Consider the following 12315-nt stretch of genomic DNA (forward strand, 5'->3'; position numbering starts at 1 on the left):
GTCAAGTAGTTAGGGATTATCACCTGATATAGTTAGGGTTCTTGGTCAGTAAGTTCTTCATAAGGGTTCCCACTGATGCTTTGAACTGGAATCCAGCTGTGGGGGGCCGCTTTAAGTTGACCTTAGATGGGTTGCCCTCAGGGAAGAGAAGCTTTATGAGGCTGTGATTAGCTTTGTACATGGCCTGGGATAAATCTCTGTAGAGTAGGTCATTGTTTTTATCCACAAATCCCTCCACCCGATACAGCACCTGTGTACACAGAACATTGCATATAATTATGCTTTATTACATAGATATTTACAATTTAGAACAGCTACGCAAACTAAATTTCTTTGAAAAGGAAATAATGGATTTTTTAAAGAAAACATTTATATTTTAAACTTTACAAGCGTTATTTCATACACGTGTTCATACACTCTCAGAAAACAGGCACAAAAGTTTGTACAAAAGTTAGCTTTTTAACTCTTTCCCCGCCATTGACAAGATATCTCGTCAATCAAGAGAAAACGCTTCCCCGCCAATGACGAGTATTTCCGTCTTTCCGCAATACCGCTATTATCTACCTTCCGCAACTTTTGAAACCCGGAAGTATTGCCCTATGGCAAGCTGCTGCATGTCCGTGTCTGTCCGTGTCTGAAGTTGTCAAAAGTGACAACTTTTGACAACTTCAGTGCCACCATACTTACTCGTGTAACTTCTCCTGTAACAGTCTTTAAATATAAAAAAGTGTTTGGTGGCGTCTAAATTCACCCGTAAAAAAAAATGAACGGGGCTAGGCTAAACGCTAACACATTCAAGAGGCGCTGTACAAGATGAAGTGCACGCATTGAATAAAGATGAGATGAGTTGAGGTAAAAACATAGTAAAATATTGATAAAGTGTGGTGTTTTCCTTTAAAAGTCTTACCTTGCCAGCATAGTGCTGGATGCGGAAGCAGTTGTGTGGAAGGCTGTGGTCTGTGAGAAACTTTGAGTTTTTGCTCTGTCTGCTCTCAAAGTGCTGATGCTCAGCACACACAGTGTTGAGCTTGTCCAGGAAAGTCTCATCTGTCACTGTGCCTGGCCTCAAACACTCCTCATCCAGCATAGCCAAAATCCCGTTCTGGTTCTGTAGGTAAGAACTGGGGTTTTCTATTGTCTAAATTGAGCTCATATACAGTATATGCTAATATGCTCTTAAAAATGTATTTTAAGCATGTACTTTTGCTCGATTCAATAGGAAAAACGTCAACACAAGATAAAAACATAATCATAAAGCCGTTTAGATTGGTACGCTTATATGTCTAAAACAAATTTCATCTGAATTAGACTTACATTTTCGATGAGGTCACAAATGATAGCATTGTTGAAATACTCAATGTTGGTCCACTCAATACCCTAAAAACAAAAATAAATGCAGATCACTTAAATGTTTTCCTTCTCTCAATCAAATTTCCTTTCTAAGGAGGAGGACAGCATTCCTAGAATCCTAGATTTAGGTTTATGAGTGTTTAAGATTTCTTTTTAATACGCATTTTAGCCATGTAATTTATGAATTTATGTATTTTAGACAGCACAAAACAAAAAACAAAATATAAAATCAAAAATGTTCATCACAAATTTTGAAAGTGCCATTTAGTAGCAACAGCCTTTTTGCCTGACTTGTGGGTGTTGAGATCTCACATACAGTAACAACTAGAGGTGTAACAATACATCGATATGGATTGATGCATCGATGCCACACTTGAAAAATCGATTTGAGGTACCTTTATTTTGACACTCTCCACGGCCTCATCCTCATTCCTTGACGTAACGCTCATCTACTCATTTCTACTCAAAGCGCACATTTCTGTTTACTTTCATTTGCAACAAAGCGGTAGCGAAAACACAGCGAAAGAGACAGAAGACGAGTGTGTGTTTAACACAGCAGCTGATATTTTCCATGCAAAACGCAGTGTCTCTTAAAAAAAGACCACTCAAAAGCTCTCAAAAGAGACCACTGCAGCACTTGTTTGACTGTTAGATCTGATGTTGTGTGACAGATCAAATGCTTAAGTTTAACAGCTTTATTTTTTATATTCATTTATTTTTCTATTTAATTATTTTTTATAAGCTTGATTTTATGTGACATTTTGCCCCACATTATAAATTTTTCTTTATTTAAATTTTTTTTTGTTAGTTTGTTGTAAATTTTACAATTGGGACCGAGACTGTGTCATTTTCAAAGAGATTTATAAAATTTTCATGTTATATATTTTGGTTGCATTTGTAAGTAAAAATGTAACTTAGGCACGTAATATTAAAATATCGATAAATTAAAGGTGCAGTGTGTAATTTTTTGAAAGATCTCTTGACAGAAATGCTAAATAATATTCAAAACTATATGATCAGGGGTGTATAAAGACCTTCCATAAATGAACCGTTATGTGTTTATTACCTTAGAATGAGACGTTTTTATTTACATACCGAGGGTCCCCTTACATTGAAGTCGCCATTTCGTGCCGCCATGTTTCTATAGAAGCCCTTAAAAGTCAAATATTTGTACTAAGTTGTCTCCGACGATGACATGTTTGTCCGGTGGTTCTCTATTTGTTTTAAAAGCTAGGGGTGATCAGTGGACTGAGCCATTGGTTGCACTTTAGTTTCAACATGTTTTCATAAGCTGCTTATTCAATCGCGTGGCGTCACCTTTTGAATGCGGTTGTGCGTGCATGAACGCAAAGACGCGCGTGGACATGGATTTGTGCGTGTATGCGTCAGTGCGACTGCTGCCTCGCTTTTACAAGCGTAAGTTGGGTAACTAAATTTAATATAGATCCGTTTTGCGGCTATTAATACACTAGTCTGCTAAAATTTAAACTTGAGATTTACACTGGGGCTCGTTCCGCCTTCCTTGTGTTTTGGTGGACGCGCTCCACTCGTTTCCATGGTTTCTCGCGCTGGTTTCACTCAAACTGCGCGCAGCCAATGGGTGTATGAAACATTATCACGTAGCATTACGGCACAGTGTTGATGGGAAATGTAGGAAGTACTGCCAGAGGGATAAATGTCCGAGAACAGAGCTTTATGTATCATTCATGCAATGCCTCATGCATCACCGGCCAAACTGGCCGGTAAGTTTTAAATAACACCCGCCAAAATTAATTTTAACCCGCATTTGGCGGGTTGGCAGTTGTTAATTTAGAACCCTGATCACTACTATTACTAATAAAATTTGAGGTATAAAGCAACAAAATAAAGCTACGCAAAATAATAATGAAGAAAAGAGACTTCAGCCTCATTTTTAGAAATCCAATACACTGCACTATACTGAAGATGGCTGGGATGTCCATACTGTAGCATGCAACAACATTTTATTTAGTGCGGTTCACATATAGCTCTTTGAAAAAGATGGAACTCATTACTGTAGGTTCAAACAACAAATCAGATGCAATCAGGGCCACACTGGATGAAACAAGCTGGAAAATAGCTGTGGGCTAATTGCACTGTGTGAACGCTTCTAAAACTAGAAGGTCGGTGCAAGTAGGAGGAGGGTTCAACAATGGGGATTGCGAAATGGGTAGACTGGTCCCTAGACCCCAGGTCCCTCCTCAGTCTCCAAAACTGTGGTATTTTCCCATGCACTGGACTGGAGTGATGCCAGAAAAGGGAACATCACCGAGGTCATGGCTGTGTCAGGGCACATACTCAGAGCTCTGAAAGCAAACAGAGCTTTAAACTCTTCAGGGACAATTATGTTTACCCTGACTGGAGTAAGGAATCGTTTCCATCCCACAATCACATCGAAAGGAAAGGAGGCAAGCAGCAGATGAAATCAGCAGAAATGATGTTCGATGTGTTTTGAATACGGTGCAGTATACACTTAATCCATTTTTTTAAATAAATGACCATTACAGGCGTGTTTGAAAGTGGAAAATGCAATATTCATAGATGACAAGACTGTCCAAATGTCACTTCTGCATAACATCCTGTCTACTAAAATGCATCCTCCTTGTCACAGTCATGTCTTGTGTTCCTCCAGTCTTGAAGTTCTGCATTGTCGTCCATGTCTGTAGTTCTTTGTAGTCTTTTGTTGACTGGTTGTTGCTAATTGTCTTCTAGGTGTGTCTTGTGGATAGTTTAACCCATTTGTATACAGTATATAGCCCTAGTGTTTACATTGTCAGTCGTTGCACGTGGATGTTTCTTGATTGGGATTTGTGTTTGTTTTTAGCACCAATGTGCGAGGATCCTATTTTGTTAGTTTCTGTTTTGCATTGCTTATCATCATTTTGATTCGCTGCCTCTGCCTGCCTAAGCCCCTGTTTACATTAATGCGTTTATGTATTACTTTTACCACGTTTAGCCTTTCATCCAGACTACTCCGTTTTTTTTTAACTCATTCCCCGCCATTTTAACTCATTCCCCGCCATTGACGAGTTAAATCTTCAATTAAGAAAAATGCTTCTCTGCCAATGAGTTTTTCCGGCAATCCGTATTTCCGCTAATATCCACCAGGTGGCGCTCAAAAGCCCGGAAGTTATAAAACTTTATAAAATAAAGTATTCCCTAAGGGCAAACAGTTCAAACTCCGTGTATGTTTTGATGATCGCTCTGAATTTGATCTTTATCAAAAGTCTTTCACAAAAACACAAATATCTCAGCTTTTTACTCAAAATTAGGTATTTTTGAATAAACCTACCCACATTTGAGAGGTGATAAAAGAGAACAGATGAAGGTAAAATGAAACTTTTTTTTTTTAAAGCAGAGGGACTGTGCTTTTATTTGATATATTGTATGCTTATATGTAAGCAATAAGGTATGAGAGGCTGTGCTGTATCGTGAATAAGTAACGGCTGAAGGGCGTTGTTAGGCATGACGCAAAGCGGAGTGCCTGCAACCCCTTCAGCCGTTACTTATTCACGATACAGCACTTGCCACGAGCACCTTACTGCTTTTATAAAACGGTTACCACACAATATTAAAGTAAAAAAAATAGTGCAACTTTCATGAAGTTAAATCAATAAAAACATTCCTTACGCTAGAAAAAATAGTCCCTGACTGCGAACAACAACATGAAAGCTCAAATAAAAACAACAAACTGTTTTCAGACTTTGTCTCATTATATGTTTATGTGTTGCTAAGGGTGTTGCTAAGGGCGCAGTGATATTAAATAGAACCGTTGGGTGAAGCGGTCATAGCAGTGTTTTATCGTGAATAAAGCACACCTATTGACCAATCAGAATCAAGGATTGGAACTAACCGTTTTATAAATTTAAAGAATAACATTTTCTGGAAGGCATTAACCTTTTGTGAAAATCATGAAAAATGTTGGCGCTGGCTGGCAACTTTTTTTTAAAGCCTTTTTTTTTAAAGAAGAGAGTTACATGTATCCAAGATAACATGACTTATGTTTTATATTTATGTTATTAGAGTATTGTTGTGATTGAAAATTGTTATATGTTGTTTATGTTTTGTTTTAATTTAATTAGCCTATAACAAAAGACAGACTGTAATTTTCAATGCCATATATAGGGCGTTGTGATGAATTAAAGGCCAGTATGATGGGAGAAATGGAGTGGGTCAGACTTAATTTTCGACAACTTAATACGTTTTGTTTGCTTCTTTAAAACGAATTTCGTTTCATATAATATGTTTCTTAATTTTAATATATATTTTATTAATACGTTTTGTAAATATAAATTAATAAGAACATTCAAAGGAACACTATGCATCTAATATGCGCAACAAATACAAACCACTGCAATATGCTACCGAGGCCAAAACGTGCAGTATTATTGTTTGCAATAAAAAAGTTGTTGTTGTTTTAACCATGTGTATCCAGTTGTGCATGACTTAAAAAAATTAATGTCATGTTAATTCTTAATACTTTAGCTGATCACGCTTTTTGCAATTTCTGTGTCGCCAAGCGAACATGCGTGGTCCGGGCGCATATTTATAAAAATTAACATCACATACATTTTTTCTAATTTAGCCGGCTATGCTTTTTGTCATGAGCGGAGGACGCGTGTGTGGAAACACACCACACACGCACAGAGAACGACAGGAAAAGGGAAGTTACTTATGATAATTCGCTACTTTAAAGCAATAAGCCATTATGTAAGCTAAAGCTATGCATCACCTCTTGTGTTTGATGGAAGTTCGCATTTGCTGAATTTTATTTTTGCTTCAAGTATGCTACTGTTTAGTACTGTTTACTTGAATGCTTCCGTTTAAACACGAAGACCTTTCTATTTGGTTTATAACATCATTATTAACCTATTAATCATACTAATATGTTGTAAGATAGGAAGAGTTTCACAAACACATTTTTGAAGGCTCCAAAACATCATCTGCTATCGGCAAAATAAACCAGATATAAATTTTTCCCAATATTGCACACCACAGCCCCTAACCGCCACATGTGTTTAAAGACATCCATCTTTTGCTGCCTATATTCCAGAATCATACTGTATATGCAGTTTGCAAAAAGAATAAAAGCTGCTAACAAATTCAAATACATTTTTTAAACTTACCAAAAAGCGCACAACTGAAAATGTGCTTTTATCTTTAATCTAAAATTAGTTTATCTCCACACTCTACCTTAATTCATTTTAGATCATTACACACTTGATATTATGGTACGTTGGAAGCTGGTGTATAACATATTTCCCAAAGAGATACTTTAAGACAAACACACTGTGCCAATGACTGACTAATGGTCAATATGGCCACAGATTCAGCCTCAGCAATCATTTATAGATGATGGGAATACAATTATGTTTGGTGTATTATTTTCATTGATAGGCTGTGTCATACCTCACGGACATACTCCTCTTGCTCCTCACGAAGAGTAAGCTCGATGAAGATCTGCTGGAGCTTCTCATTGCAGTAGTTAATGATGAACTGTTCAAAGCTGTTGTCCTGTAGACACAAAGGCGTAAATGAGAACCCGCTTGGGAAATGACAATCTTGACCATTACAATGCACCCTGCGAACTAAAGCACACTCGGCAAACCAATTCGCTAACACAGCAAGTCACTCATTTACATAATAGTATAGTAACTAGGTATCGCTATAAGCTGCATTTAATACTGCATGCCTCTACAACATACTTGTCAATTAAAAATTAATTGTTTGCAACCTTATTGGGCTGCGGTTTAAAGTTGTCCTTGCTCTTTTACATATACGTTTGGTTACATATTTAAGGCAGAACTCAGTCAACATTTTTAGGTTCTGTATGTACAGGATGTTAGCTAATATCCCTAAACAACATTTAACAAAGTGCACCTTTTTATGATGCTGGTCTTTTCATGTCATTTTAGTACAAGGCATGTCATGTTACAGTACTTATCAAAGCTATAATCTTATCTTCATCTCTTAACGGAGGTGAAGTCTTCAACCACATATTTCTCTTATCAACGTTTTCCAGGATGTAGGGTTAGAAAAATTTAACTGTTTTCATGCTAACCCCAATCAGTGCATTCAATTCTTGAACTGTCTGAAGCAATTCTGAATTATGCATACTTGCCAATTGTACGGATTGTCCCATTTATTTTCTACTTTGTGTTCTTTTGCTTTAATCCTTAGCAATGCTAGTGCATGTTAGTCTTTGCAATATAAGCCACTGTGCTAATCAGTCATGGGCAAATCCTGGCATCAGGAAAAACCTAAAATTGCTTCAAAAAGGCAGCATATGACAGCTAAAAGGACCAGCTCATTGTTTAACCTGGTTTTATGCAGGCTGTTTAGCGAGACATCGCACTGGGACTCAGGGGAAACGATCTAAGAGTTATGAGAAAGGTAAAAGCTGAACAACTAATGTCATTTTTGCAGCCCACAAAACTTTCAGGTAGGTTTTAGTAATGCTGCAAGTCAGAGTTCAGCAAAGAAAATTCATTAATCAACCCAATTTCATAACTTTCCGGGTCTGGCGGTACCACTTTTAGCATAGCTTAGCACAATCCATTGAATCTGATTAGAGCGTTAGCAGACCGACGGGAAATTAAAAGTGGCGATTTTCTATGCAGATATGGCTAGGAACTATACTCTCATTCACTGCATGAAAAGAGCTGTATACGGACAAATACGGGATGGGAAATCCCTGCTAAACTTTAGGTTTGCCAGATTTTTGAGGCAGAGTGCTTGGAAAGGTAATACACCAAAGTAAACTTGTGAAACATCCAGAAACTTTACGTTTGTGGATGTATATAGGAACTGGTGGAAGTTTCCAGGAATCCTGTGAGGAAGGTGGGTGTGAGGTGTGAAGGGCTTTTTATATGTTAATGACCCACAGGTAGAGGTGTCTTCTTTGTTTTCAGAGCTGAGTGGGGTGGGGTGGGGGGTTAACCATGTCTCTTTAAGACAGCACATACAGTATTGTGGTACATAAAAACTGTTTTCTAAATACGTTTATTATTAATATAATTTAATTAGTCTATTTAAGAAACTTAGCATCCTTCAAAATAACTAAAATTCAATGGACACAATTACAATTTTAATGTGTGAAAATTATGTCTCTGACTCAAGAGAAATGCAACAAATGTTATTTCAGAATATTTATTTCCAACACTTTGAAAACATGTCTTGAACTGCCCTAGGTCAGAATATTGTGCACGTTTCTCTCAATGCTGCATACATCGTTTAAAAGAAGCCGTTCAAATGACATCATGTAACACATTTTTGCTAGCTAGGATGTTGATAAATTAGTCAGTGAAATGTAAAGCTGCTTGATTTTGCTGATGTCTCATGATTTGAAGTTCACTGTTTCTATTGTTATTATAATTCTACCCTAACATTTCATTAAATCTTTTAAAATAGAAACAAAAATATCAATAGACAGGTCCATAATCTAAAAGACAAGTCTTTCACATGTGAATGCAAAACATGTTGGGTGATACTGACTGACAAACTTGGGTAAACATATCTGCAGATACCTGTCCGCTACTGTACTTCTAATCCAGAGGTGCCCAAAGTTGGCCCACAATAGATCTTTAATTTGGCCCATCATGCCATGTGAGATAAGGAAAAAGAAAACAAAAGTCTTGACGCAGATGTTCATATTTTTAATTAAACATTTTCTAAAATGTATCATTTTTTGTTGTATTTTTACATTACAAAAATGTAAATTAATGTTAAATGCAAGGGATTAAAGTGATTTTTTTATGTTTCATGCATACTTGAAGGTGTATAAAATGCACCACAAAACTTAATGAACTCGGGTACTACAGGCTAAAAATGAAGAGGTTTTGGCAGTGGCACACAGAGAAAAGGATATTTAAAATTGATTTGCAAAATGATTTCTTTTTTTTACAAAAAGCCTTGGAAAATAAAACTGCATTAGTTATGCATAAACAGAGTAATGTTTGCTTATTTATTTTTTAAATATTAGAAAATTATAAATTAGGGGTTATCAGAGCAACTTTAATTTTAATATAACACAACACCATTTACTTTTGGCCCACGGCCCTCAGTCAGGTTTGGCCCTTGTAAGGAAAATGTTCGGGCACCAATCAATGTATAGTCTATCTGAGGAGGTAACTGTTAGCATATGATAATGCATGCTTGTACAAAGTCAGACCACATATTATCATGTTTGTCTTCAATCAATCAATTTAAATAAAAGAGATGGGGACTTTATTAAATAATAAGGGTCCATATATCACAGTGATAAAAGACATACATATATTTTTACTTTAACATGAACTAATGCTGAGTTAAGGCATATACTATCATAAACTAATGAAGAGTCATCATTAACATGACATGCTTTTCCTTGTTAGTTAATGCATTCATTTACAATAAATTAATTTGAGTTCATGTTGTAATTAAGTAAGTTCAGTAAGTTACATGTCTTAACTCAGCATTAGTTTATATTTACTTATATTTAAGTAAGAATTCATTTAGGTATACGTTCAATGTTTCCAATGATGAGCAGTTAATCCACTAAACCCACAGATAATTCCTGAGGCATGTTTAAAGAGTTTTGTATTTCATCAAGAAAGTGCTGATTCACAAAGATTTTATATTTAAGAAAATCTGAGCATCATTCAAAATAACTGTTAACATGTTTGTCAACTAAACATGTTTTGTCAACGTTATAAACTTTATAGAAATATTCTTTATTTTTTATTAATGACCAAGTATAAAGAACAATGCATAGTGTGAAAACGCGGATTATATAAAAGTATATAATAAAGTGCGAGCAGAGGATCAATCAAACTTGGGCTGGAATGATTGTAGTGCATCTTGGAATTCGTAGTTTACATCTACAGCAGCATATGGTACAGCAGTGACAACGCCAGAGAAAAGGACTACATTTCCCAGAATGCAACTGCACCCACTCATCTGCCCCCACCCTTCAGGTGCGACTGCTTGACCTATGGGCTTGACGGGAAAATTCAAACTCGCGAACCGTTACAGCCTGTGGACGGTGTCTTTGTTTGTTTGCTTATCAACAGTAAGGTAAGTTTGATTTAATTAGTTTGTCTGCATCGCGCTGATCGTGCTTGTTCATATTATGTTATTTACTATTATTCGTTTTTGTCTTTATACTAGAACTGTTTGAATTTTAAAGCACAAACAGTGAAACATTAAGGGTATACATGGTACACAGCGGTAAACATGAGGTTAAAAATACGCGAAGTAACATTCAAACCGGGCTGTTAAAAGAATCAATTCGATGTTTAAGTTTTTAAAAACAATAAAAGAAGCCAAGATGAGACGTTCTTTGCTTAAAACAAACATGACAACAGTAACTTGTGTGTTGGAAATGTTAGCAGCTAGCAAGTGTCTCTCTGCTATTTTAAATGATACACAGACGATCTTTTGTTGTTTAAAAGCTCATTGCTTTAGTGCTGGTAGATGCTGCTTATTTTTCAAGACGGTTTTAATAGCTTTATATTGATTTGTAACAAAGCCAGCTTCACTTTGAGAGAACCTAGATGCTAATTGTAAAGAAGCTTGGAGTCATAATATATTTTAACGTAATATGTTTGCTGTTCTTCATCTTTTTAAATATGAAGTCTATCCATGTTTGTGTTTACAGAGGTCATGTACACTGTGGTCAACTTTGTGGACGCTGAAGAGGTTTCTGGGTAAAGATGATGTAAGTTTATTTATTCAATTTTTAAAATCAAACAGGTTAAATAGTAAACAGATGTGTTATGATCTATGTGATTTTGATTTTTAATTCTGTGTTTGACAGAAAAATATAATTAAGTAACAGTGGAAGCTAAAACATCAGACTGATCCAGACACTGAAGAAATTGATGTCACTGCAATCTGGCCAAAATGATGTAAGTTTAATAATGAAATTATTAAATCAAAGAGGTTAAATAGTAAATAGATGTGTTATGATGTATATGATTCTATTTTTATTCTGTGTTTGATAGACAACTAGATTGGAGTAGCCTACTGTAATGAAGCTGCAGAACGTCACAGAGACTCTGAGGACATCAACACAGAAAATCTAGTAAGAAGATGTACATTATGAAGTTATTTGATCATATATTGTTGTATCTTTGTACAGTTTAATGTAAACTTTCTAAAATGTACAACTTTATGTCATTTGATTTGTCGTGTGTGTGTGTGTGTGTGTGTGTGTGTGTGTGTGTGTGTGTGTGTGTGTGTGTGTGTGTGTGTGTATGTATATGTATATGTGTATTAGTATTATGCCAAATACTTATATGTACTTTTATATTTCCAAAGGGCTCCAAAGAGATGTCTGTCCAGATGAGGGTGCATCAACGTTACCTTTGCTGACAAGTATATGCTTTTAGCAGTTAACTTAACTCAAACCATTTAAGGAAATCGGTTGCCTTGAACCATTAGGTTTTTGAGAGCATACATTTGAGTACTGTGAACTTAAGTCTTGTGCAATTATGCACTTATATTTAGGTAGTGTGAACTTAAGTATAGGTGCTTAACTGCATGTGACTCAATTTGTTTAAGTTCACAGTACTCAAGTCTATGTGTTTTAAAGCTTGAATGGTTTGATACAACCGGTTTTCTTAAATGTGAGAAATTACAGTGTTACAGTAAGAAATGTTTGAATAATTCCAAGACAGAGCTCTGTGATTGATTCTACACTGCAAAACATCACTTTCTAACACTTTTTGTCTTGTTTTCAGTAGAAAAACTACTGTATTTTCTTGATGAGCAGAATTACCTTGGAAAGTGTGTCTAGTTTTTAGACAAAAATATACAATTACAGATAATTTGTGCCTAAACAAGAAAAAATATCTAACAATGGGGTGAGAAAATTGTGTTTTAATTAAGTTTTTAAGAAAAAAGAAAACTTTTGGCACACTATTGGCAGATGTTTTTGCTTGTTTTAAGCACAAATTCACTTAATGT

The 12315-nt window shown here is 35.8% G+C and overlaps 1 protein-coding gene and 1 long non-coding RNA gene across 7 annotated transcripts in view; one reads left to right on the forward strand and one right to left on the reverse strand.

Moving 5' to 3' along the window:
* myo1b (myosin IB) overlaps nt 1–12315 on the reverse strand; it is a 130229-nt gene that overhangs the window by 22887 nt on the left and 95027 nt on the right. For all 6 annotated transcript variants that reach the window (XM_073854910.1, XM_073854908.1, XM_073854912.1 and 3 more), the window contains exons 14-17: nt 6778–6882; nt 1315–1377; nt 908–1108; nt 24–250 (exon numbers count right to left, since the gene is read on the reverse strand). In XM_073854910.1, coding sequence (XP_073711011.1) covers nt 24–250; nt 908–1108; nt 1315–1377; nt 6778–6882 — 596 coding nt within the window. The remainder of the gene's footprint in view (nt 1–23; nt 251–907; nt 1109–1314; nt 1378–6777; nt 6883–12315) is intronic.
* On the forward strand, nt 9946–11796 carry LOC129447677 (uncharacterized). The gene is made up of 5 exons (XR_012358252.1): nt 9946–10422; nt 11006–11065; nt 11165–11255; nt 11352–11431; nt 11668–11796. It is a non-coding gene; the product is annotated as an uncharacterized lncRNA (long non-coding RNA).

Source organism: Misgurnus anguillicaudatus, chromosome 17 (genome assembly GCF_027580225.2).
Source record: "Misgurnus anguillicaudatus chromosome 17, ASM2758022v2, whole genome shotgun sequence".
In the NCBI taxonomy this organism is placed as follows: domain Eukaryota; kingdom Metazoa; phylum Chordata; class Actinopteri; order Cypriniformes; family Cobitidae; genus Misgurnus; species Misgurnus anguillicaudatus.